The sequence below is a fragment of the Boleophthalmus pectinirostris genome, unplaced genomic scaffold, assembly GCF_026225935.1.
Source record: "Boleophthalmus pectinirostris isolate CB_2022bp ecotype Guang Dong unplaced genomic scaffold, ASM2622593v1 HiC_scaffold_17, whole genome shotgun sequence".
NCBI lineage: Eukaryota > Metazoa > Chordata > Actinopteri > Gobiiformes > Gobiidae > Boleophthalmus > Boleophthalmus pectinirostris.
In genome coordinates, this window is record NW_026571115.1 from 8,485,347 (window position 1) to 8,512,640 (window position 27,294).

The window sequence follows — 27,294 nt, forward strand, 5'->3', positions numbered from 1 at the left end:
CAACCTAATTTGATCCCAAAGGGGCCGGATCAGAAAACTCATGACATATAAACCCCCAAAATAACAATAAGTTCAAATATTTGTGCAGAGAAACACAAATCTATAACAGAAATCTTTTTTAATTGATGAACTTTTTCTTATTATAATATTATAATATTATGAACAACCTGAAACTTTAAGAAAAATTCAATTTCAACATTTAAAATATTTTAGTAGAAAATCACCCAAGGGCCACATTAAAGGTCTTGGAGGGCCGGATCTGACCCCCGGGCCTTATGTTTAACACCTGTAATCTACAGAATAGATTTTTCGACAATAGTTGCTGGTTTGTATCCCGCTCTTGATATAAACATCACTGGTAGAGCGGTCAGATCCACTGGCCCACAGGTTGGCAGTGCAATTCCAGCTCCCACAGATGAATGATGTTGTTGTGTCCTTGGGCAAGGCACCCCCTTTGCCCCTAGTGTCTGTCTACACTGGTGTATGTAATGTAACACTCTCCAAATCTCTTGATACAATATTTTCACGATATGCATCTCATGGTACAAGATTTATTGTGATATTTTGTGGAAGATAACAAAATTGTAAAAATGCTACTTTTCTGTCATAATCCAAATAATTAAGATTTAAAAGTGCTTAATAACAGTTGTTTTATTATGTAGATTGGACTAAAACAGAGCAAAGGATCATGGTCTATGTAGCACTGTCTGTTTTTTTGCTCTTGCTGCACCATAACAATGAATTTAAGCAAAGAAACTTGTAATTCGATATATTGTGATGGCCCACGATAATATTGAGACTTTTGACGGATACATTATCACGATATTTCGGTTATTGTTACAGCCCTAAAAAGCACTATATAAAAATGTGTACATTTACCATTTCTAGCTGCTTTTATTTGTAGATTTTTGTTTGCTTAAACTATGAATGAAGCCTTTTCTACACCTCTAAAACAATAATAAAAATACTTTTCAGTTCAGTAGAAAGTACAGATACCTGCTCTCAAATGCAGTGAAGTAAAAGTAAAAAGTATCCACTGTAAAAGATATCTAAAATACTTCCTACTGTTACTTTATTGCATTCCACCACCACTAACATGTATGCCCTTTAACTACACCTGTTTCACATGGTCTGTACAGTAGGTGCCTGGTTACCTCTTAATCCCCGTGAGCCCACACTGTACTTCTGTTCGAACTGATCCAGAGCCTGTTTGTGTTTGAAAACTCAGAGGAATGCACTGAACTGTTCCTGTGTGGGGGATTACACACTTTTCAGGCCCTCTGGTTTATGCCTCCTGGAAATGTCACGTCACTCAAACGCTCCTGGTTTTGACATAGAACAGTTTCTGTGTTTCTGCTCTGGCTTCATAACCGGTCTTAACTGACTAAAGAGAAATTACAGCACGCACGAGTCCTACTAAGTCCTACTACTTTTACTGCCGCTTCTCCCAATCACTGTGACATTTATAACAGCTCTCAAAACTACTGCAAAAGCTGCTGCTGCTACTTCTACTACTGTTGCAAAATTATTTTACTATAGTATTACTATTCTACTAAATTATTTTACTATAATGTACTATACAATACTATACTATACTATACTATTCTGCAGTATACTGTCCTATACTATACTATTCTACAATATACTATACTATTCTACAGTATACTATACTATACTGTACTATACAATACTATACTACACTACACTATTCTACACTATACTATACTATACAGTATACTATATTATACTACAATATACTATTCTACAATATACTATACAATACTATACTATACTTTACTATACTAAATTACTCCTACAAAAATAAAGGGGCCATATTTTGCTATTTTCTGATCTATGTTGTTAATTTTTTTGTTAATGTTGTTTCCTCATCACAAACAGACCTGGAATTGCCAGTCTCTACTAAACAAAAAAGTAGCTTCATGACATCACAAGGTGGAACAGAGCATTTTGAGATTTGGAGACAAACTAATAATAAAGACTGCAGATGGAAACTAGCTATTTATCTATAATCTGGTGTGGAACAACTCTTGTTTTTATGAGACATTGTACCTTCAAATAAAGATTAAACTAAACTAAAACAAAATACTCAAACATGTGTGAATGAAACAAAACTATTGAGTATATTTTTGAGGAGGCAACAGCGTTATAACATGGCTTAAAGCTCACAAGAATCTATCTTGTTTAATATAGGACCTTTAAGGATTCAAAATAATCTAGCCTACTTCTACTATTTCTGTTGCTAGTGATACTATTACTACTACTACTACTACTACTTCTACTGTTACTGCTAAACTACTCTGTCTTGAAGCCTGGTCTGTCGCTGGTCCATGAGGTGTCTGCACCGCTCCTGCCCTGAGCTCATTTTGTGGATGATTTAATGGGGACACACCCTCTGAACATTTTAGGATTTTCCATCTGGAGTTCAGGCCAGAAATAGCCCACTGGGATCACTTTGAATTACACTATACATTACAGTGGAGGGAGGAGGCCATATGGGACTCTATGTTTTGCTTGTTTCTATTTTGGTTTAACTGTTCAATATAACTCCCACACATGACATACTTGAGTGGGGCTGAGATCATATGGAAGAAATATGTACGTACGTATGGCAAATGATATTATATTTTAGATTGTATTAGACTATTTAAGCAAGATTAATTACAATGTTTACATTTTAAATTAAAATAAAAACGTATTATTAACATTTGATAAAATATGAACTGCTTAAAGCTCCTATATTACGCAAAATTGTCTCTTGTGAGCTTTACGCCATGTTATAATGTTGTTACCTCCTCAAAAACATACCTGGAGCTGTGTTTTGCTTCATTTACACATGTTTGAGTATTTTTATTATTCTTTATTATTATTTATTATATACATCTCCAAAGCTCAAAATGCTTTGTGCTACCTTGTGATGTCATTAAGTGGTAGTTTTCAAGTTAACAGCTCCTTCTGAAAATAGTGTAATATGGGCCCTTTAAGGCTACGTTTAAGGGCATAACTTTCACAAGATTTAACTTTTGTGTTTTTGATAGTGGCCCCTGGCAGTCTGGGCAGTCTCGGATTTCCACCTATTCAGCATGGAGCAGGCAGAAAAGAGTTTTTTTAATCCTTTAATTTTCACATATTTCTCTGTATAAATAGCTCTTTAGCATGACTCACCAGTTTCCTCATTTCCAAAGCTCTCCTCACATTACTTATTCAGATACTGTAACATGTACTTACGGTTATGGATCATGGTGCAATCCAAATGTGACTTTTCAGAATTCAGAGGTGCATTATGTAACTTTTCTGGTGAATCTGACACCTGTTTGTCTCCATAGAGATGTTATGTTTTTGATCTATGTTTTTTTCTGGACTGTTGCACCAATTGCATCTATCAGTTTATACAATTACAGTTTTTACTGATCAAATATTTTGAAAAACATAGATTTCTACTGTGCATGGGTCACCTCTCCACTGATCTGACTTGGCCTGATGACTTTCATTACAATAAAAAGTACAGGTAAATGTAGTATTGGACCATTTATTGTAGACACTGTATTGAAAAAGTTTACTCAAGTAAGAGTAGGGATGTAACAATAACAGAAATATCGTGATATCGTATCGTCAGAGTTCTCACAATAATATTGTGGGCCATCACAATATATCGAATTACAAGTCTCTTTGCTTAAATTAAGAGTTATGGTGCAGCAATAGCTAAAAAAAAAACACAGAGGGAACTACATAGACCATGATCCTTTGCTCCATTTCAGTGTAGACTACATGAAGAAATAACAGTTCTAATCACTTTTAAGTCTTAGAGGAAACAGTAGCATATTAACAGTTTTGTTTGTCTCCACAAAATATCGCAATAAATATCATACCGTGAGATGTATATTGTGAAAATATCGTACAGAGAGATTTGGATATCGTTACATCCTTAATCGTGAGCCTCCCCACCATAACGTGAGCTTTCCCACGATATCACAATAAATATCATGCCGTGAGGTTCATACCCTGACAATATCGTATCGTGAGACTTGGATATCATTACACCCCTAAGTAAGATTAATGTTACTTCAAAATAATATTAGTAGAAGTACAAATACATACAAATCGTTAAATACCATAATGCACAAAATCTGCAGTTTTGAAAGAATAGACATGAAAATTAGAAAAACTAAATCATATCTGAAGGAGCGGAGCAAGAAACACAAATGATTAAATCATTTCATATTGTCACATAAAGCTTTTGTCACTTGTAGACTTGTAGACACAAATGTTGCTTCAATAAAAATATTACTCAAGTAGAAATATACAGCTTGTAAAGTACTCTGAAATGTACAGTATGTTTTAAAAAGTTACTCAAGTAGATGTAACTGAGTACTACCCACTTCTGTTTACATAGGTCATCTTTGCACTTGGTTTCTTTATGACCTCTGAGATATTTTTATCACTTTTTTCTATTTTATTGTATTTTACTTGTACATTTCCATTTATATAATTACGCCTTATTTGACACCAGTCTCTTGCTATTTTTGCTACTTATTTTAGAATTTATGATTACTTTTTATATTTTTTTCTCTTTGTTATTATATTATATTGTGTGAGCTTCTGTGTCCAAGTAATTTCCCTTGTGGATCAATAAAGTTTGTGTAAGTGTAAGACGCCACTGCAGACCCGAGCCGTACGAGCACATGTGAATAGAAAGAGTCTCTATGGGAACAGCACATGTGCCTTTGTAGCTCGTCTCCGTGTTATTCTAATGTGTCCATGTTTTCTGAAGCCCTCCACTCTATTTCTCTTTGTACACACAGTATTCACATGATGTTGTCTCATGTCCATCCAGGCGTCATGGTCCAGTCTGAGGGCGGAGTTTGCCGCTCTGAACCCGGCCCAGCTCCACCACATGCTCCGGGAGTACAGCTCCACGCGCACCGGCCCCCCCTGCTGGAGCCCTGCCGGGGAGGACAGGGGCGCCGCGCACAGGACAGGTGAGTGAGGGGGAGAAGGGTGGAGGAGTGGAGGGGTGAAGGGACGACAGGAGAGAAGGGTGGAGGAGTGAGGGATGGAGGGAGATGGAGAGGAAGGGCTGAGGGAGAGGACGGGGTGGACAGGCAAGAAATGGGGAAGATGGAGGGGTGAGAGATGGGGGGATGGAGGATTGGAAGGGAGGAAGCGGGGAAGGAGGAGTGAGGGAGAGGAAGAGAGGTGAAGGGGTGGAGGAGTAGAAGAGTGAAGGGATGGAGGGAGAGGAGGGTGGAGGGGTGGAAGGAGAGGAAGAGGGGTGAAGTGGTGGAGGAGAAGAGGAGCGAAGGGATGGAGGGAGAGGAGGGTGGAGGGGTGGAAGGAGATGGAGAGGGGTGAAGGAGTAGAGGAGTTAAGGGATAAGGGAGGAAGAGGGGGATGGAGGAGGGGTGAGGGATGGAGGGAGAAGGGCAGCGGAATGGAGGAGTAGAAAGGTGGAGGGGTGAGAGATGGAGGGAGAGGGGGTGGAGGAGTGGAGGGGTAGAGGAGTGAAGGAGTGGAGGGACGAGGGAGAGGAAGGGGTGGAGAGGCGAGAGATGGGGGAGATGGAGGGTTAGAGATGGAGGGATGGAATAAGAGAAGGGTGGAGGAGTGGAAAGTTGAAGGGATGGATGGGTGGAGGGATTGGAAGGAAGGCGGGGAGGAGAAGTGAGGGAGAGAAAGTGGGGTGGAGGAGTAGAGGAGTGAAGGGATGGAGGGAGAGGAGGGTGGAGGAGTGGAAGGAGAGGAAGGGGGGTGAAGGAGCAGAGGAACGAAGGAGAGGAAGGAAGCAGGGGTGTGAGATGGAGGGAGAGGAGGTAGAGGGGTGGAAAGTTGAAGGGATGGAGGGATTGGGAGGGAGGAAGGGGTGGAGGGGTGAGGAAGGGAGGAGAGACAAGGAAGAGGAAGGAGTGAGAAGAGGGGTGAAGCGGTGGAGGAGGGAGCCCAGATGTTTTTGTGGGAAATTTTATAAAATCTCTTCTTGTTCTTGTAAACACGCCTCTCTCCAGGTGCATCTGATCCGTGCTCTGTTTGGATCCGGGGTCATCTGAGTTAAACTTGGGAATAATTAATCTTGGACTATCAGGGAATGTTCTGTTTGGAGAAAGCAGCATTACTCAAATGGGCGTCAGATTTTTGTTTTGTGTTTACATAAGCAGAGGGAGAACTAAGTAAAAGTACTGTACTTAAACACGCACCTCGTACACCGCAAGATTTGAAAACTTATATCAGGTTATTCATCTTGTTTTCAAATTTATCATGTACTTACTAGTTCTGCGTTCTTGAGACTGTGTAATTCTAGTCTAGAGGTAGTTTATTTTAAAACTAGAAAAGCACTCAGAGAGCGCAGACCTCCGCCAAGGACTACCCCCATTTTTTATATAAATTGCGATAAAATCAGTCTTCTGGATCAGATCCAGATCAGCCTTTGGAAGAGGATCCCATTGTCCATCCCTGAGTCAAATTTTTTGGCCCCATTTACCACAATGTTAACTAAAATTTCAAAGTGATCCTGAATCCAGGATTTCTTCCGGATCCCCCCCAAAATGAAATCAGTTCTTCCTTTTCACATTTCCAACAAATCCTGAAAGTTTCCTCAAAATCGGTCCATAACTTTTTGAGTTATGTTGCTAACAGACAAACAAACAAACAAACAGACAAACAAACAAACAAACAAACAGACAAACGCCGGCAAAAACATAACCTCCTTGGCGGAGGTAATAACTTGTCAACTAAAATTATCTGTCCATGACGCTATTTTTAAGTCATTTTCGGATAAAGTTTAGGACAAGTTTTTTGCAGTCTAACTTTTCTGCTGGAGGTTCTGCTACCTGCTTGTCTCCATGGAGATATTATTGTCTTCCCTGGAATGCTCCATGGTATGACTTTAAACACATCCATTTAGCACAGACATGTCAAATTCAGGCCCAGGGGCCAAATTTGGCCCACAATATGACTATATTTGGCCCGTGAGATCATATGAAATATGTATTAGAGCTGGCTGGCCACAGGCTATAGAGACATTATTTATTAAATATTTTGTTATTATTTCATATTATGCTTGTGCTGGATTCAGTGTTTAAGTAAAACTATTATTAAACATTTATTTTAATAAGAAAAGGTTTAACATTACATATCTCGAAAGAAGAAAAAACATGCAGATATTGTTGAAAATTTTCAATAAATATTTAGTCTGACCCACGACTTAGTTCCAATTTTTTAATTTTGTGTGAATCTGAATTTGTGAATTCACTCTGTGAATTTGAGTTTGACACCCCTGATTTATCATTTATTCATTACAGATGTTTCTATTGTTCAAAAATACCATAATTCCTTCTGTGAATAGAAACGACTCTCTACAGATCTGACATGTAATGTAGTGTAATGCTGTAACCTGCTTGAAACTTTTTAGACAAAGCAGTAACTTCTCCATGGAAACAAGCAGTTGGCGAAACCTCCACTAGAAATGTTACGCAGTGCACCTTTAAGTATAAATCTACAGTATCTGTACTTTGCTTGAGTACATTTTACAGTGGATACTTTTTACTTTTACTTCACTACATTTGAGAGCAGGTATCTGTACTTTCTACTCCACTAAATATTTGAACAGGATTGAAAACTAAAAGTATTATCTAGTAGTATTTTTTATTATTGTTTGAGACCTGCTATTTTAAACATGTTCATAATTTGAGTAAACAAAAATATACAAATAAAAACTCTAAAAAAATAAAAAGGTCAGCACAAATCTGTATCAGAAAAATCAAAATGGACTCATACAAGAAAAGTTACATGGTGCATTTATTCTTTCATTTTTAGTTTGCCTTTTTTTTTGCTTAGTTTACCATTGTTAAATCCTACGAAGGTGTGAAAAATCAGAAAGAAATCAGATCACGCCAGTAACCGTATAAATGACACAGTGAATACATGATTAATCTGAAATCAGACAACCATCAAATCAGATGACGCTCAGATTTGCATGTAAACCCTGCCTTTGTCGGATCCACCCTTTATGATTCACAACAAACATTCCAAAATCTCAATCACCGGTATTAAACAAAGCTGTACCTTCTCCTTAATCCTCCGTTGCGCACACAGACAGATGTCAGCTGCTTTTGAGTCTGAAAAACCCCAAGGTTGTAATTTCAGATGACGTTTTTCCATTCACGTCGAGATGGCAGGCCCCGGCAGTAACAGCGTGGATCTGTTTACTGTAAATGTCGGTAACACGACTCTGAACCACGTCTCCGTGCATGTTCAGACCTGACCCAACCTCCCTACACTTCCTCCTGTATTATTAGGTCTTGTTTTCAGGCTGCACACATATCTTCTCGTATGTTTTGAAGTCCATTGTTCAGTGTTTTTTAAAAGGTGCATCGTGTAACTTTTAAAGTGGAGGGTCCGTCAAAAGCTTTTCGTCCTAGAGATTGTTATTATTATTTGTCTGGAATGTTTCACAGTATGGTATTAAATTCTGTCTTCATGGAAACCAAACCAGATTGAGTTACAGGTCAGATCTGTGGAGAGGCGACCCCGCTCACAGTCAGAATGTCTGTTTTTCCAAGTATTTCTGAGCTATAAAACCACCTTATTGTAATTCAATAAGTGTGAAGTAGAGCTGTTTAATGTCATACTGTGGAACATTCCAGGCAGAGCAATGACATATCCATAAAAACACAGAGGTGATGGATGGACACCCAGACAAAAAGATACATAATGCATCTTTTAAGTGTAAATAGTGAAATAAATTTTCAAAATCCACTAGTTCACCGCAAAAAATAAAATCTCCTCAAGTTAAGATGACTTGAATTAAGAGAGTTTTTTCATGATTTGAGTAAATTTCACTTGACAAGTAAAATTATCGAGCCAGGCTGGCACCACCTAGTGCCTCCGCTCAATTTCATTTCTCTCCAGCGAATAGATCAGGAATCAGAATACACTAGACGGTTCACAAAAACCCAGGAAATGTGAGTTCGGGCACCAGCCAACCAGCGAAGAGTCATATATTCTGTGTTGGCAACAGTTCCCGAGATTGAGGATTTAAAGCCAGAGCAAAGAGAATGTTTGGTCAATTTTATCAAGGGGAAAGACATTATTGCCCACAATGAGTTTATAAGTGCTTTTCACAATTTCCAGAGGCCAGAGTGAGGTAATGCCAAGTTTGCCAATTTTGCTCAAATGCATGGGGAAAAAAAGTGATTCACTAGGACTATTTTAGCAGTAAACCAGGTGCCTGGTACTGACTAATTTGGGAATAGTAAAAACATGCCACATTTAAACTGGAGAGAGAGCCGTATAGAAAAATATATTAGTTAGTTTGCCACTTCATGTTTCAGTGTTTTTGTCAGTTCTCCTGGATCTGTTTAAACTTTGAACAGAATCTTCATAGTTTTTTTTTTGTCAATTTTTGATTACATTTTTATTTTTGAAACAGTATCAAATTCATGAATATAAACAATACAAACTTTGCAAGAACTTTACAAGAACAAGACATTATTGAATCAAAATGGCGAACAACTGTGACACATTTTTGCCATATTGCCTAGAGTATTATTATTTTTACTACTCAAAACTACTATAACAATGGTCCATTCTTTCCTTTCAAACTTTCTCCTTCCCTGCGTCTTGCTTTTCTCTTTTTGATGACGTCCTGCTGGCTGAAACCTAAACAACAGTAACAGCATTAATCCAATTGTGTGTCTGTATTTACTGTTCCTAATCAAGTCTTAACCTACTTCTCCCAACTATACCCAGAGCAAATAGATGGGCTGGTTCAGTTTCATTTTACAGATGCGTCTTGTAACTTTTCTTGCTTTTCTCCATGGAGATGTTATTTCTTTGTCTGAAATGTTTCACAGTATAGTATTAAATCTTTCTATCATCATGAAGACCAAATTACAGGTCAGATCTGTGGAGAGGCGACTTCACTCACAGTCAGAATGTCTGTTTTTCTAGGCATTTTTGAGCTATAAACCCAACTGTAATTGAATAAATGTAAAGTAGAGCTATTTAATGTCACACTGTGGAACATTTCAGGCTGAGCAATGACATCTCCATTGAAGCACGGACGGACCCTAATTTTAATTTAAATTTTCAGAGGGTATGTTACCATGGAGATGTTGTTGCTTTGCCTGGAATTTTTCACAGCATGATATTAAACTGATCTTTTTCCATGGAGACAATAATCAAGCCAATTCATGGATCAGATTTGTGGAGAGGTGGGCCGATTACAGTAGAAAACATATTTTTTAACGTATTGTTAAACAAACAAAACAAACAAACAAAAAAACACCTATATTTGAATAATAAGCAAGTTTAATGCCATACTGTGGTTCATTTCAGCAAAAGCAACTTCTCTAGTATATCTCCATGGACACAACCAGGTGCTGGACTCTTATCAGAAAGGTTACATACAGCACCTTTAATTTTCATCGTAATGTTGTATATACATAATTATATTTTTGAACATCTACAAAAATATGTGTATTATGGTTTAGAAATATTTTTGAATTAATTGTGAAATAAATGTTGTCTTGTATTTTTGTCATGCCTTTGATTTATTTGTTCATTTATTTTATTTTTATTTATTTTATTTTGTTTTATTTTACTTTTATTTTATTTTTCTGTCTGTCAGGATGTGGGTTCAAACCTAAACTTTATGTCCTTTCTGGTCCTGTAGCTGACATCTTGGAGAGTTTTGATAATCACCCTCCGCTGATCCTGCCCAGCGCCACCTTTAACCTGGAGCTGGGGAAGCCCATCGTGGACCAGGGCCTGTTCGAGCAGCTCACAGTCCTGCAGAGATTTATCCAACAACTGGCTGAAAAAGACACAACCAAAACAGAAGAGGGCCAGCAGGTAATGGGTTAAACTTTTACATTATAGATAATATGGTACTGAGGAATCATATATAGAAAGAATAGTGTAGCAATGCACCAGTACGCAAAGAAAATGCTAAATATAAAAGTACACTTAAAGGTGCTTTTATATTTGCATTTTTTATAATGGAGGGTCTGCCAAAGGCTTTTCTCCATGGAGTTGTTATTGCTTTGTCTTCTATTTAACCTTTCCATCTTCATGGACCAAACCAGTCTAAGTTACAGGTCAGATCTGTGGAGAGGCAACCCCATTCACCGTGAGAATGCCTGTTGTTCTAGGTAGTTTTTGAGCTATATAACCACCTGTAATTGAATAAATGTAAAGTAGAGCTGTCATACTGTGGAACTTTCCAGGCAGAGCAATGACATCTCCATAGAAACAAGCAGGTTGTGCATCTTTAAAAGGTACCATAGGTGAATCTAGCTTTTTATTCCTAACCATGAAACTAGTTTAAAGGAACCATATGTAAAATGTTAATGTTAAATTCCATAAATGTGATCTAACTGTGTCCCCAAATATGAGCTAAACATGTTCAAATCAAATACAGCCTTTACCCATAACATTTTTAATGCTGATTTATTCTTAATTACAAAACTATTAGACATGGTTGGCAACTTGTCTGTTATAATTTAGTGTTTTGGTTCTCAGGATAATTTTCCAATCAGAAAGCAGAATGAGCTTCACATGACTCTTTCATTTTAGTTTCAATGCTGAAATCCAGTTTTGTGTGTGTTTTTGCCTTCAAGTAGATGGTAAATTAAATTGAGATTATTAATTAGACTATATCAAAAAAATAAATAAATAAATTTGGGTATGTTGCAAACTAGAAACAAGTGCTTGCCAAAGGTTCCTAGGAAGGTCCCGCATATGCTCTAACCGGCATTGAGGGTATGCAGCCGCTATCTCGGCTTATATCTTGATCCAAATGGTTTGTTGCATATTTGAGGCTTGGCGTTAAGGGGTTAAACCCAGAATGACTCCCTATGATCTGAATGGTCACTACCTTCTGAGCTTTCACACATGATCTTGTCCAAATACTGAGAATGAGAAAAGCTTGTATGTGTTCTCTATTTTCAGGTTAAGGCACAGTAATCCGGCTCAGTTGTGGTTATAAAAATACACATATATAAAAAAAAGAAAAATGTAACAGCGCAGGCTACACTACCTTTTAAAGTTGTAATAAAGTTATTATTACAAAAATAAACACAGCTAAAGTTGACATTTATACCTTCCTCAAGAAGGTTTTCCATCTGTTAATGATTGTGTTTATCCCTTCGCCACAGACACTCCCCGACAGCCAGTCTCTACCCCAGGCCTGTTCGGGGGCACCTCCAGATCCAGACCAGGACTGCCCCCCTGCGGAGCCCATCCACCCCCGAGGCCCTCACTCCGACCTGGGCAGCTGTGAGGCCGAGCTGACCCATAAACTCAAGAGTCTGGAGATACAGAGCTCCCTCCCAGGACCGGACGACCGGGGGTCCCACAAGAGCCTGGCTTTGGACCCCTCGTGTTTGCTGACGCCTCCAAACACGCCACAGGGCATGGAGCTGAACGAGCTGGAGAGTGACCTGAGGGAGGGGGCCAGTCTGCAGAGGAAAGGTAACTGTGAACGCAATAAAGATGTAAGGCAGTGACTCTCACATTTTAGTACCACCAAATAAAGGTTTTAGCTTTCAGAGTACCACCAGATGAAAACCAGGTCTATAACAGGACTATTCCAGGTCTAATCTAGGGCTAAATCAGTTCAAAAAGTGGAGTACATCATTGTCAGTAGATCTAAGCAAGAAATCATCTAAAGGAGGACATCAAAGTGGATCAAATGAACTCTATATTAGGCAAACCAACGAACTGAAGAGATGTCAAGATTATTCGGTTAATCCATAATCATCTATATTTGTGTCTCTGAATTATCATGATACATTTAGAAGCAAAAATCTAAAGAAAACCTAAATATGCCAAGTTATTTTTATCTGTTTTTGTCACACATCATCACTTTTCGTCCAGTTTGATTTCATTAAAGGTCCTAAATTGCGCAAAATTTGACTCTTGTGAGCTTTAATTAATGTTATAAAGTTGTTCCCTCATCAAAAACATACCTGGAGTTTTCATTCACACATGTTTGAGTAATCCTTTATGATTAGTCTCTCAAAATGTTTTGTTCCACCTTGTGATGTCATGTAGCGGTTGTGTGTTTTCAAATTAACAGCTACTTTTTACCTTTTTGTTAAGCAGAAATCTGCAATTCCAGGTCTGAAATTATCCATATAATTCTAGTGAAGGTGTATGGTGTTTAAAAACACAGTGGAGCAATTTCTGTATTAACAGATGACATCACAAAGTGGAATAGAAATATGCCTAAACATCCTAAAGATGCAGGGTTTGTGTGTTAAACATGTGTGAATGAAACAAAACACAACTCCGGGTCTGTTTGTGATGAGAAAACAACATTATAACATAAATCAGGAAATAGCGTCATATGGACCTTTTAAGGAGGCCGTTGTAATTTTATAGCGTCTAGGTTTGAGATAAAAAAATATTAATGTACTTACACTGCACAAGCTGATAAGGTATAAGTTACATAAGTGTTATTACATCAGAAATCACAAGTGGGAGTGCTAATATGGTGACACTGACTACAGCTTTATTTTAAATGATTGCAGGTCTATTTGAGTTCAATGTTGTTCTTTCAGACCATAAAAACAGCTGAAACTTCACATGACTGACCCCTCTTAAACAAAAAACACATTAAAAGTAAAAGTCCATTTGTTTCTTGTCCACATCGGGTTGTAATTTAAATGACACGATCAGTATGGCCATCCCTTCTCCAAAACTCCTAAAAAAGCACCTCATTTCATTCTTCTTGACTGATGAGCTTTGGTGGATGAAGTACTTCAAGTAAAAGTGCAGATACATGAGGCGAACGGTTAGCCTGATTCATCAGCCGGTTTCACTTCGTAGAAACCGTCTGACCTCGCAGTGTTAGAATTGTTTTCTTGACTGTAGGCAGGTACTTTTTTTATTTAACCAATAGCTGTTATTTGGTCGTGACGTATGTAATGCGCCTCTAACGGAGCTAACTGGTATATTAAGCTTTTCCCTAATCCCGTAGGAAGAAGGGCAATAACGTCTTTCCCCTTGACAAAATTCACCAAACATTCTCTTTCTTCCGTATTTAAATCCTTGATCTCGGGAATCGTTGCGAACACACAATGTATGGCTCTTCTCTGATTGGCTGGTGCCCGAACTCGCACTTCCGGGGTTTTTGTAAACCGTCTAGTGTATTCTGATTCCTGACATAGACGCTGGAGAGAAATATAATTGAGTGGAGGCACTAGGTGGCGCCAACCTGACTAGCAAACTGTTACTCAAGTAAAAATCTACTTAAGTAAAAGTATTAAAGTACCTGTTTAAAAACGTACTTAAAGAGTAAGTGAGTAAGTAAAAGTATTTTGCAGACATATGTATCAAAATCACTACATTTTTAATTGTTCTAGATAATTTTTCAGATTTTAAGTGATTAAATTAGTTTCTTAATTTTTCTAGCTTTTTTGTGTGTGTTTGTTTGCTCATAGTCGGGATGTTAACTCAAAATAAATGTGTTCAAAATAAGTCTCAGCCATTTCAGCAGATCTCAAACCATAATGAAAAGTACTTTTTACTTTTCAGTCCAGATCTAAAATGTAGTGGAGTAGAAAGTATAGATACCTGCTCTCAAATGTAGTAAAGTAAAAGTGAAAAGTGTCCACTGAAAATGTACTTACAGATTTACAGATACAGGTACAGATACTTAAAATTTATACTTAAAGGTGCTCTGACTTTTTGGTTTTGGGGTCCATCACCTGCTTGTTTCTATGGAGATGTCATTGCGCCGCCTGTAATGTTCCACAGTATGACATTAAATATCTCTACCTTACATTTATTCCATTGTAGGCGGTTTTATATCTTAAAAATACCTAGAAAAACAGGCATTCTGACTGTGAGTGGGGTCGCCTCTCCACAGATCTGACCTATAACTTGGGCTGGTTTGGTCTCCATGAAGATAGGAATTTTTAATGCCATACTGTGAAACATTCAGTCGAAGCAATAACATCTCCACGGAGAAAAGCATCTGACGGACCCTCCACCAGTAAAGTTACACAGTGCACCTTTACTTTTACTTGTACTTCGTTACCTCCCACCACTGCTGACGGAGACCTATTAAAGTAAGTATTTAGTGTCTTGACCCCTGTGCACCGCTACATTCTTGTTTAGGTCTAGCCAGGGATGCCAGATCATAAAAGAAGTCCTCCCTTTTTGGACTTGTTCGGGGTGAGTCGGGAGTGAGGAATTTGAAGTGGAAAAGGCTGCTCCGGTGTGACTGTGCGCAGAGGAAGGGCTGTTTCCTCTTCTTCTTTGTTTCTGGACGCCTCCCTTTTATGACCTCATGGGCAGGAGTGAGAACAGGGAGAAAGTGAGTGGGACCACCTCCAGCTCCTCAACACACCATCAGACAAAACCTGACTTTGTAGTTTTAGCCGTTTTTCATGATCAACTAGGGCTGTGCAATTAATGGTGGATATTCAGTTATTATAATGTTGTTTCCTCATCACAAACACACCTGGAGTTGTGTTTTGTTTCATTCACACATGAATCACACAAATCCTGCATAGTTGATAGATATTTAGGCTGAGTTCTTCTCTCAAACAGAAAACGCTCTGTTCCATCTTGTGATGTCATATGGTAATACAGGAAGTGCTCCACAGCGTTTTTAAACTCTGTACACCTTCGCTAGAATAATTTGGATGATTCTCGCTATGGAATTTCCAATCTTTACTAAACAGAAAGTAAAACCTACCTTTTACTTTCTGTTAACTTGAAAACTACTGCTTCATGAAACCACAAGGTGGAACAGAGTATATTGAGATGTAGCTTGGAGATGTAGACAGACTAATAATAAAGGATTACTCAAACCTGTGAATGAAACAAAACACAACTTAAGGTATGTTTTTGAGGGGTAAAAATATTATAACATTGCTTAAAGTTCACAAGAATTCTTTTTGTATAATACAGGACCTTCCAAGTTTTTTTGTTTTTTTTTCCACTTTATTTAACCAGGAAAGTCCCATTGAAATTGAATGATTTCTTTATTGAAGGTGTCCTGGACAAGAGGTATAAACAGCTGTAAAAGAGACAATATAAAATTCTGGGGACACAGTTAGAAACTTTGACCATGACTACATTGCCAGGTCTTTCTGGCAATGTAGTGGCTTTCTAATTCATTAGCTGTTTTCACTTCGTGGAAACCGTCTGACCTCGCAGCATTAGGATTTGTTCGCTCCACAGAAGGCTGGTTAAATAAAAAAAAGTTCCCATCGCTGCTATTTGGTCGTGACATACGTAATGACCCATTTCCCTTAGGAAGAAGGGCAAGAACGTCTTCTGACTTGAAAATCCTCGATCTCGGGAATTGTTGCCAACACAGAATGTCTGTCTTCATCTACATCCATCTCGACCTCTTTGTTTACTGTTGTGCTGTACCACGAAATGGACCCAGACAGGCGCTTGAGTTTGACGTCATGACTTCACAGCTCTTCGCTGATTGGCCGGTGTGCGGTCTACAACTTCCTGGGTTCTTCCAAATCGTCTAGTATATTCTGATTCCTGACCTTGTCGCTGGAGAGAAATGAAATCGAGCCAGCCTGACTAGTCAAAATGAGCCATACGTACAATATTTTGGAGTTTTAAAGAATTCTGTTTTTAAAAATCCACTCTTTTACAATCCTTTTACAAGCCCTGACACAAGGGAGACATCTGGGAACGGGGAGTGTGTAGACATCTGGGAACACAAAATGAATATTGCATCGCTAAGTGCACGATGTAACTTTTCCGCAGGAGAGTTCACCACCTCTTTCTCTTCATAAAGAAGTTATTGCTTTGCCTAGAAAGTTCCACAGTATTGCATTAAACAAGCGGCTCCAGCAAGTAAGAATACAAGTTTTTCTAGGTAATTTTTGAGCAATAAAAATAAATGTATCAAAAATAATCCCGCTATATTGACGCCATACTGTGGAACATTCTCAAGCAAGACAAGCAGGGGGCAAAAAAGTTACACAGTGCACCTTTAAAACATCAGTCATTAATATAAGGAGTAATAATGCTTTGTTCCGCCTTCCATTTTGTCCTGGGATGAAAGCCTGTGTTATTTTTGAATCCTCCTCCCTGTTTGTGCATTCTTGTGTGGGAGTGTGAACACGGACCACCTCCAGCTCTTTAAAACCTTCAAACAAACTCAATTTAAAAACGTTCAGCTGTATTAAAGTGTCTATGGCAGGTTGGACGACTCCTTTTACTAAAACACACTGAAGATCATTATATTTAAGATTTTTGCAAAAACATTCCCTAGTTTTCCTAATTTGGCACTTTCTTAGCTTTAAAATGTTACTTCCTGGTTGGAAATTGTGACATCACACTAGGGAATCCATAACTGTTACCTAGCAACACTCCTCTATGTACACAGAAATTATTATCTGACAAATACACTTTATCGGCTTAAAGTAGCAGAAAAAATGTGTTTCTTAAGTGTAAAATGTGGATAAACTTTGGACAGGATTTTCCCACTGTGATGATCAGTGTGTTTGGAACTTCCTGTCATTTTTTTTACTTTTCTTCACAAATTTCTTCTTGGTTTGTGTAAAACTAGATTTATATTTACAATAGTTATAATCTCACTAAATTAAGTCAAAAAAAAAAAATAAAGTCTGTCATATGCACTTTAAAGGTGCACTACAAAACTTGTCTGGGGTCTGCTTCCTACTTGTCTCCATGGAGATGTTATTGCTTTGCCTGGAATGTTCCATGGTATGAATACGATACTATGATACTAGCATTTATTGATTACGGGTGTTTCTGTTGCTTAAAAAATATAATAATTCCTTCTATGAGAGCGCCTCTCCACAGATCTGACTTGTAATCTAGGCATGTAACAATTATCGAAACATCGTGATATCGCATCGTCAGAAGTCTCACAATAACACCATGAGCCAACATAATACACACTAATGCATCACAAACTTTGGACTTCAGTCATCATGCAGTGCATACTGGGAAAGATCTTCCGAAAAAGTGAGCATCAAACCGCCATGTTTGATTTCCCAGTGGGATGCATCTATTGACAAAGCCGATATTTTCAAGTCTTTTGAACCATATCGCTTTTGGTTCTGGTTCTGATGTTGTCATATTTTAGTTTTGGGATTCAGACATCATTAATTGTGTGGTGGTTGGATGTCCTAACAGCGGAAAATGGCTTGAGAAATTTGTTTACGAAGTTCATAACTGCAAAAGGGAATCAGATCTTTGTGACTTCAAACCTCCGTTCAAACTGTTTCTCTCCCCAATGGAATAGAAAAATAGTGAAAAGCAAAGGCGATGGGCAGTATCGATCCACAGGAAGAAAGAAAAAGGAAACCTTTACCTGCCTAAGAAATCATTCCGAGTTTGCAGCGAACATTTTATATGTGGAGCGCCAACACATCCCACTGGGAAATCAAACATGGCGGTTTGATGCTCACTTTTTTGGCGGATCTTCCCAGTTTGCATTGCGCGAAGACCGGAAGTCTGAAATTTGTGATGCATGTATATATCAAATTACAACTTTCTTTGCTTAAATTCATTGTTATGGCGCAAAAACAGAGAGAACTACATATACCATGATCCTTTGCTCTGTTTCAGTCCAATCTTCATAATAAAATACTGTTATTAAGCACTTTTAAATCTTAATTATGTGGATTATGACAGAAAAGTAGCACATTCACTATTTTTGTTAATGAAAGATAATCTATACTGTGGAACATTCTAGACAAAGCAATAAGATTTCCATGGAGACAAGCAGGTGGCAGACTTTCCACTAGAAAAGTTACTGCAACTTTAAACTGCTGGATACTGACTCAATCAAACAGTATTACCTTGGATGCAATGCGTTTCTTTTCATTTTAAGTCATTTTGTCTTTTTGCCATTATACTTTAGATTTTTTTTTTTTTTTATTAATTATCTGTTATGTAATATTTTGCTTCTTCGAATTTTGCCTTGTCATTTTTTTTTTTTTTTATTTATTAACTTTTTAAATTTATTTTATTTATTTGTCACGGGTTGGCTCCACAAACTTGACCTTTTCAAGAGACACACCACATCTTATACTTACATATTTTTTCATATTTATGCAATAGACAATGACATCTCCATGGAGACAAGCAGGTGGCAGACTCTCCCACTAGAAAAGTTACGCAGCGCACCTTTAAACTGCTGGGTTCTGTCTCACAGTATCTCACACACAGTATTATCTTGGAGGGGGAGTGGTCGTGTGGAGTTTCTTTTTATTTGAAGTCATTTGGTTTAATGGTTTGAGGATTACATTGGAACCAGCTGGGCCCCTCTTTGAACATATGCGCGCTGTGTAAAGCTCTCCAAATCTGCTCCATACGTCAGGCGCACTACAGCTCATTTCTGTGAGTTAAACCAAAACAAATGTGATTTTCAGAGCAGCTAAAAGTAAAAAGGACGTCAGCAAATGTCCCATGTTATAATATGCAAAAAGTATCTTTAAATGTGAAATGAAGAAGAGCACATTAATAAGCATGTCTAAGAGTTATATTGGTACTACTAGTACTACTACTACTACTACTACTATTACTACTACTACTACTACTACTATTACTACTACTACTACTACTACTGCTACTCAAACTGTAGCTCTGGTGTGATCTGCAGTGATCTATCAGAATCATGAGTTAGTCCTGTTCTGGTTTAGTCCTGGGTTAGACTTGACTTAGACTTGGTTTAATCCAGGATTGGTCCTGGGTCAGACCTGGTTTAGTTCTGGTTTAGTCCTGGTTCAGTCCTTGTTTAGTCCTGATTTAGTCCTGGGTTAGTCCTGGGTTAGACTTGGGTTAGACTTGGGTGAGACCTGGTTTAGTCTTGGTTTTGACCAGGCTTGGTTTAGCCCTAGTTTAGTTCTATTTTAGACTTAGTTTAGACTTGCCTTAGACCTAATTTAACCCTGGTTTCGACCTTGTTTTGTCCTGTTATATCCTGTTTATTCCTGGTTATATCCTGGGTTTGACGTGGTTATATGAGGAGTTAAACCTGGTTTAATCCTGGTTATATCCTGGTTTAGTCCTGGTTATATCTTGGGCTAGACCTGGTTAGACCTGGACCAGGACTAATCTAGGACTTTAGCCTTGGGTTAGTTCTAGTTTAGACCTGGTTTAGTCCTGGATTGGTCCTTGTTTAGTCCTGGTTTAGACCTGGTTTAGTCCTGGATTGGTCCTTGTTTAGTCCTGGTTTAGACCTGGTTTAGTGCTGGAATGGTCCAGGGTTAGACTTGAGTTAGAATTGATTTAATCTTGGTTTTAATCTTTGGTTATATCCTAGTTTAGTCCTGGTTTAGACCTAATTTAGACATAGTTTAGACCTGGTTTAATCCTGGTTTAGACCTGGTTTAAACAGTGAAACCAACCCTCCATACTATCTCCACCACAGCAGCAGAACCACCAGCCTCCTGAGCCTCTCCTCCTCCTCCTCTTCTTCTCCTTTACCATCAATAGTGTTTACAGTCTCCCAAGGGAGTCATTTCTCTCGCTGTCAGGCCCTAATCACTGTGTCAACTCCATTTGTATCACCCACTTAATGCACTTAACATAATCCCATATTAAACACATGCAGGGCCCCAAACCTGTCTGTACCTCCGGGGAACGGGACGGCGTCTGGTTTTATTTTGAAAGTTTGGTAATCCTTTAATCTGAGCCCAAGAATCACAGAGAGGAGGTGATGTCAGGAGAGAAAAGGGTCGTCATGGGAATTTACAGTTGGCTTGGTCAGAGGAATCCTGCTGGAGAGAGAGGGGGCATTGTTCAAAGAGTGGGTCCGAGAGGGAGGGGCAACGGACCAGAGGGGCTGGGAACTGGGCCTACAGCAGGATATGAGAGGGGAGATCGGTGTTAAAGGTGTACTGTGGAACTTTTCTATCAGTAGGGGGTCTGTCACCTGCTTGTAGGTCATTGCTTTGTCGAAAATGCTCCACAGTATGGCATTAAACTTATCTATATTGCATTTATTCTACTACAGGCAGTGGTGTAGTGGGGATTTTTTAAGTGGGGGTACGCAGTTCGTGATGTTTGACTGAGTCAGGGCTAAACCAGGTCTAAACCAGGACTCAACCAGGACTAAGCCAGGACTCAGCCAGGACTCAACCAGGACTCAACCAGGACTCAGCCAGGACAGAACCAGGACTAAAACAGGACTAAAACAGGACTGAACCAGGACTACACGAGAACTAAATCAAGACTAAACCAAGACTAATTCAGGACTGAGCCAGGACTAAACCAAGATTAAACCAGGACTGAACCAGTTCTAAACCAGGACTACACCAAGAATAAACCAAGACTAAACCAAGACTAAACCAGGACTGAACCAGGACTAAAACAGGACTAAACCAAGACTAAACCAGGACTAAAACAGGTCTAAACCAAGACTAAAACAGGTCTAAACCAAGACTAAAACAGGTCTAAACCAGGATTAAGGCAGGACTACACCAGGACTAAACCAGAACTAAACCAGGACTGAACCAGGACTAATCTAGGACTTGAGAGCGAGAGTGAGAACCCCGAGTCCAAGGAGCAGGGTGTCTGCAAAGCGCGATTGTGCAACGGCTGCGCTTAGCCCCGTGAAGCTGTGCGCCGGTGCTTTCGCCTGCAGTCACCTGATGGTCTATGTGGGTACACCTCCGGGCCCATCCTGACACTCAGTCCTGGTTTAGTCCTGGTTCAGTCCTGGTTTAGTCCTCCTGGTTCAGTTCATTACCTCCGCCAAGGAGGTTATGTTTTTGCCGGCGTTTGTTTGTTTGTTTGTTTGTTTGTTTGTTTGTTTGTCATTTAGCAACATAACTCAAAAAGTTATGGACCGATTTTGATGAAATTTTCAGGATTTGTTGGAAATGTGAAAAGAAAGAACTGATTTCATTTTGGGGGTGATCCGGAAGAAATCCTGGATTCTGGATCACTTTGAAATTTTAGTTAACATTGTGGTAAATGGGGCCAAAAATTTTGTTTCTCAATATCTGGGTTAATTATTGACCAAACCCCATGAAATTTGACTCAGGGATGGACAATGGGATCCTCTTTCATATTCCAAAGGCTGATCCGGATCTGATCCAGAAGACTGATTTTATCGCAATTTATATAAAAAATGGGGGTAGTCCTTGGCGGAGGTCTGCGCTCTCTGAGTGCTTTTCTAGTTTATACTATGTGTCGAAGTTGCCTCTCCACAGATCTGACCTAGTTACATGAAAATATGTTTAACGCTGTACTATGGAAGGTTTTAGGCAAAGCAATTTCAATGCAGACAAGCAGGTTTCTGGACTCTCCACCAGAAATGTTTCACATTGCAGCTTTAAATAGAAAAGAGGAACACACAAAAAAATACAAAATCTGGAAAATGTTGGCCGTCATAAATAATAATAGATAGAAGCTCCTTACATTTCTTTACATACAGTTCTTTTAAGTATTGAGTTTTTGTTTAGGGAGAAAAACTAAATTAACTTTCTGCATATTTTTTTTTATTTCAGCGAATGAAAGTGGCGAGCGGCGGTTGGAGGAGGAGGAGGTAGAGAGTGAGGAGGTGTTCACGGTGGAGCTACAGAAAGGACCTCAGGGTTTGGGACTGGCCCTCGTGGACGGGACGGTAAGAGTCCGGTTATACTTCATATCGTTTACATCAAATATAGAAGTACCAGTGTCCTATACTCCAATGAAGGACTAAATCAGGACTATTCTAGACCCGGATTATACCAGGACTGCAAATCCATGTTATTCCCATTGGTGCCCACATCACACTTAATAAAATAATCCCAGCTAACAGGGCACTCAGCGATTGGCAGCTCAAAATGATTTAAATCAGCTTTGGATTTACAGCTGTTGCTTTTAACTTTTTAATCTAGAGAACAAAACATAGATTGTCTTTCATGGCTAATAAGATCTCATACCTCACTGTACAAACTGGCAGAGACCAGTATTTCACCAAGGTGTTTTTATTCATTTAAAGTGTTCCTGTGTCTATCTAAGTGAAATAGTATACATGTGTATGATGTGATGTGTTGCCGTCTCTCTTGTAGAAAACTCCTCTTCAGATGAGTGGGATCTATGTGAAGTCTGTGGTCCCAGAGTCTCCGGCCGCTCGGTGTCTCAAACTGAAGGTCGGGGACAGGATCCTGGCTGTGAACGGCATCAGCCTCGTGGGGATGGAGTACAGCATGTAAGGAAACTGTGATCTAATCTATTATGAACAATAAGACAAGTGATTTAACTATTAAAAATGGAAGATCCTGTGTACATACTGTCAGTAAATGGACAGAGAGCATTAGCGTGTGACTTAATATTACTTTTCTTGGTGTTGGGGTGTATTGGTTTGTTAACTGTCATTGCTGTCCCTGTCCTTGTAAACTTTGCATTTATTAAAACTGTGATCTACACACTGGTTAGTCTATGTAGTATTGGACAGATTATATTGCAAATTTTACTGGCCATACCAGCTTCTCGTCAGCTCTCAGAAGCTAAGCAGGTCTGGGCCTGGTTAGTACTTGGATGGGAGACCACTGTGAATGCCAGGTGCCTCAGTTTTATTTCTCTCCAGCGACTAGGTTAGGAATTGGAATACAGTAGACGGTTCGCAAAAACCCCAGAAGAGAATGTTTGGTGAATTTTATCAAGGGGAAAGACGTTATTGCCCTTCTTCCCACAGGATTTGGGAAAAGCTTAATATACCAGTTACATACAATTACATACGTCATGACCAAATAGCAGCAATTGGTTAAATAAACCAAGTACCCGCATACTGTTGAGTGAACTCGTAGCTCGGGAGCTACCAGTAGCTCTCCACCCCCTTCTAAGTAGCTCGCCAAAGGATTTCTGAATTATACATATTGTGCTGAATAGCTCAGATTTGATGAACTACCATTGTAATTACCATACTATTTACCCAGGACAGCCCCAATTTTTAGCTCTGTGTCCCTGTCCCAGCAGATTTATTCAAAACCATTGATTTTTCCAGCTTTATACAAGAAATATCCCAGGTGTCCCTATTTTTGACCAGTCTGATCCCTGCCAACAGTAATGAGAGACATAACTTGTCATTTGTTTAGGTAAAATACAGAAAAGCTGCTTAAAAATCACCTAAACACAGAGAAAATGTGACTTGCATGTTAGTCTCTACAGAACAATTTTCCCTAATTACACACTCGTTTCACAGTTTTATTATTACCAATTACCAAAAAAACTGAGATGTCCCAGTTTTTTATTTTGGAAAACACTAAATTTTGTGCACTGATAATTGGATAAAGGTTTATATTTTATAGGAATCTAACTGTTCCCCATGTAAGGTTTTCCTATGCTTAATTTCTTGTGACCGCTAAAATAAGTAGCTTTTTGGCATTTTCTTTTTGCTCATGTAATCTGTATTTGCATATAGATTTTGTGTTGCTGTTGTGATTTTAATGTCATGTATCTCCTCTGTTTTCTTCTTTTACAGTGGGAAAGAGCTGATCCGATCGTCAGGAGACATTCTCAAACTGCTGGTGGCCAAAATCGACCCTAAAATTGTCAACAAAACCACAATCACCACCAAATGCTGAGAAGAGACGAGATGTGTTTTTGAATGCGTCTGGGAGAAGATTACAAAACATTTAAACTTACTTTTTATCGGATTTCCAAAGCCAGTATTGTACCAGTTTTATTTCCAACCAAAGACCAGTGGGCAACCTGTTTATTTTTTTCTATTTTTTGTTATTGTTTAGCAAGACAATCGACCTACGCTGTGCAACTCCCGACTCATGTCTAAGGACCAAAAAGAGACATTTGTGGCATTTTGGTCAAGACCAGTTTATACGAGTGACTTATTTTGCAAAAGCAGGTTTTTTAGAGCTATAAACAACATCAGGCCTGGCTCCAAGATCATAAATTGTGGTGAGAAGAATGGCGGTTGCGATGCTGAAATGACTATTTGTAAATTTGATGCTTTCTACCAAAAAAGGTTCAGTATTTTTACCTCAAGACAACGCAGAGGAAAGGAAACTATTCAAGAGAGTTTTGGAATACACTACCAGTCAAAAGTTTGGACACACCCTCTCATTCAATGTTTTTTTTTTCTTTTTATTTACTACTTTCTACGTTTTAGGCACACACAGAAGACAGCAATACATGATGTAAGGTGTATGGAATTATGTAGCAGATAAAAGAGAGTTAAATATCTCAAAATTAAATAAATATGTTTAATGTTTTCTATTCAAATCCTCAAAGTATCCATGCTTTGCTTTGTTGAGAATGCTCTAAACCCTTGGCCAAGTGTCTCCTGAAATGGTTTTCACCTCACATCTGTGCCTTGTCAAGGTCAACAAACGCCAAATACGCAAACCAGGGTATTTATTTTTTAATCTAAACACATTTTGAGTTATTCTGAGTTTATTTTTTGTTTGCTACATTCCGTGTGAGTTCATTCATAGTTTGATGTCTTCAGAGAAAATCTACAACGCAAATAATCGTGGAAATAAAGAAGAAAAAGTGTGTCCAAACATTAGACAGTATAAACAAGTGGACTAAGGGAGTGTGACATTATCGTTCGAAGCTCATGAGGCTAGCAGTTGCAGGAGCGAATTTGGAGTCGAGTTCCATATTAGGAATAGGAACTGATTTAAAAACACCAGAATCATGTAGGGCAGGTTAATACGAACATTTTAAGACCAAAATGAGGAGCCTGACAGCAGCGGTTACAGAGAGAGTGGGGACTGCTTTTTCAATACAAAATGAATTGAGCCAGAGTCGATGGAGCCGGAAGCACCCCCCCCATGCTCACTTCCTAGTTTGAACGCACCATTTATCATTTATGTAGTCCAAACTTTTGACTGGTTGTGTAAGTGAAATTTGACACGACAAAAGTATGTTTGTGTAACCAAGTCATATTGTCAAAGAACATCTCATTTTAGCACAGTTTTGAACACATTATATTGTCAATGTTATCAATGTTTTTTTTTGTGTACATTTTATTTCTATGTGTCATTTAAATGTGCACTGTGGCGTCTCCATGGAGATGCTGTTTCTTTGCCTGGAATGTTCCACAGTATGGTATTAAATGCATTATCTATCTATCAAACATTTATTTCAGTATGAGTCCTTTTATTTCTCAAAAATGCCTTGCAAACAACTTACAGTGAGCGTGGTCGCCTCTCCACAGATATCTTGTGTCCATGGAGATAGATATGTTTTGTGGCATAGTGTGGAACATTCCTGGCAAAGAATCTTCACGGAGAAGCTGGTGGAAACCTCTCCACCAGAAAAGTTACACAGTGCACCTTTAAAAACCAGCAATCTCTAATGTTTTTCAATTCAAAACCAATGTACTTTTTTCCTTTTACTGGAAGATAAATTTATAGCAACAAAAGTACCTTGACCATCTGCCTTTTGGTTCAGTTTAACTTGCTCTATAAAATATTTCTGTCATTATTTATTTAGATTAAGAAAATGTGTTTATGCATGGATGGTCTGTGTACATAAAAGTTCAATCCATTTTTGTTTGTCTCGTATTACACTGTAACTGTACCCGAATTATTTTGACCAGGATGACTGAAAAACTCCAGACTGGTGCTGTTGAAAAAGGCAATACACCTGGACGAGAAGACTGGAGTTTTGACGCTTTGTACCAAAACTGAAAAATTCACAACCAAACTAATAATTATTTGTGTATGCGTTTTAAAGTCCTATACGCCAAAGTAAGAGTTCAAGAGTTCAAGAGTTCAAACTACCGTAGCACTAGCCACTAGCCAACAGTTTAACATGTGAATTTCTGTTATATGGCTGTACATTCAATTCTGATGCAAAAAGTATTCTGTTTGTAATATTTATATCTGTCAGTATTTTGGAAAATAAAAATATGGACTTGTTTTAAACAGACATCTGGTTTTATTTTTTTTCTGGATTTGAACAAAACACTTAAAGGTCCTCCTATATTATGCAAAACTGACTCTTATTACATTAGAATATCATTACCTTATGAAAAATATACTTCATTCCCAAATTTTTTTTATTAGTAGTGTCGTAGTATTTGAGACCAGTCTTAAGACCGCTTTTTACATTCGGACTTGGTCTCGTCTTGGTCTTGATGGAGCTTAGTCTCGGTCTTGTCTCGGACTCGAGGTCTGACTCCATGAGTGTGATCATATTTAATCACAGCCAGTAAATGTGCAGATGCTGCTAAATATCACTGCTAAACCAGTAAGATAACGTAACTGTAAATGTTATGAAGTTGAAAAAAACACTTGATTTCTGTAAAGTGCCAGTGGAAGTAGGATTAAAGAAGGGGTTCTCAAACTGTGAGTCACGGTCCAAAAA

The 27,294-nt window shown here is 38.5% G+C and overlaps 1 protein-coding gene across 1 annotated transcript in view; it reads left to right on the forward strand.

The window, feature by feature from the left end:
- radil2a (Ras association and DIL domains 2a) overlaps positions 1-26,856 on the forward strand; it is a 70,889-nt gene extending 44,033 nt beyond the window's left edge. Inside the window, exons 11-16 of the mRNA XM_055152624.1 lie at positions 4,853-4,997; positions 10,688-10,866; positions 12,171-12,486; positions 22,485-22,600; positions 23,031-23,170; positions 24,443-26,856. Of these exons, the coding sequence (XP_055008599.1) occupies positions 4,853-4,997; positions 10,688-10,866; positions 12,171-12,486; positions 22,485-22,600; positions 23,031-23,170; positions 24,443-24,545 (999 nt within the window). The 3' untranslated portion in view covers positions 24,546-26,856. The remainder of the gene's footprint in view (positions 1-4,852; positions 4,998-10,687; positions 10,867-12,170; positions 12,487-22,484; positions 22,601-23,030; positions 23,171-24,442) is intronic.
- Positions 26,857-27,294: the final 438 nt, after the last annotated feature.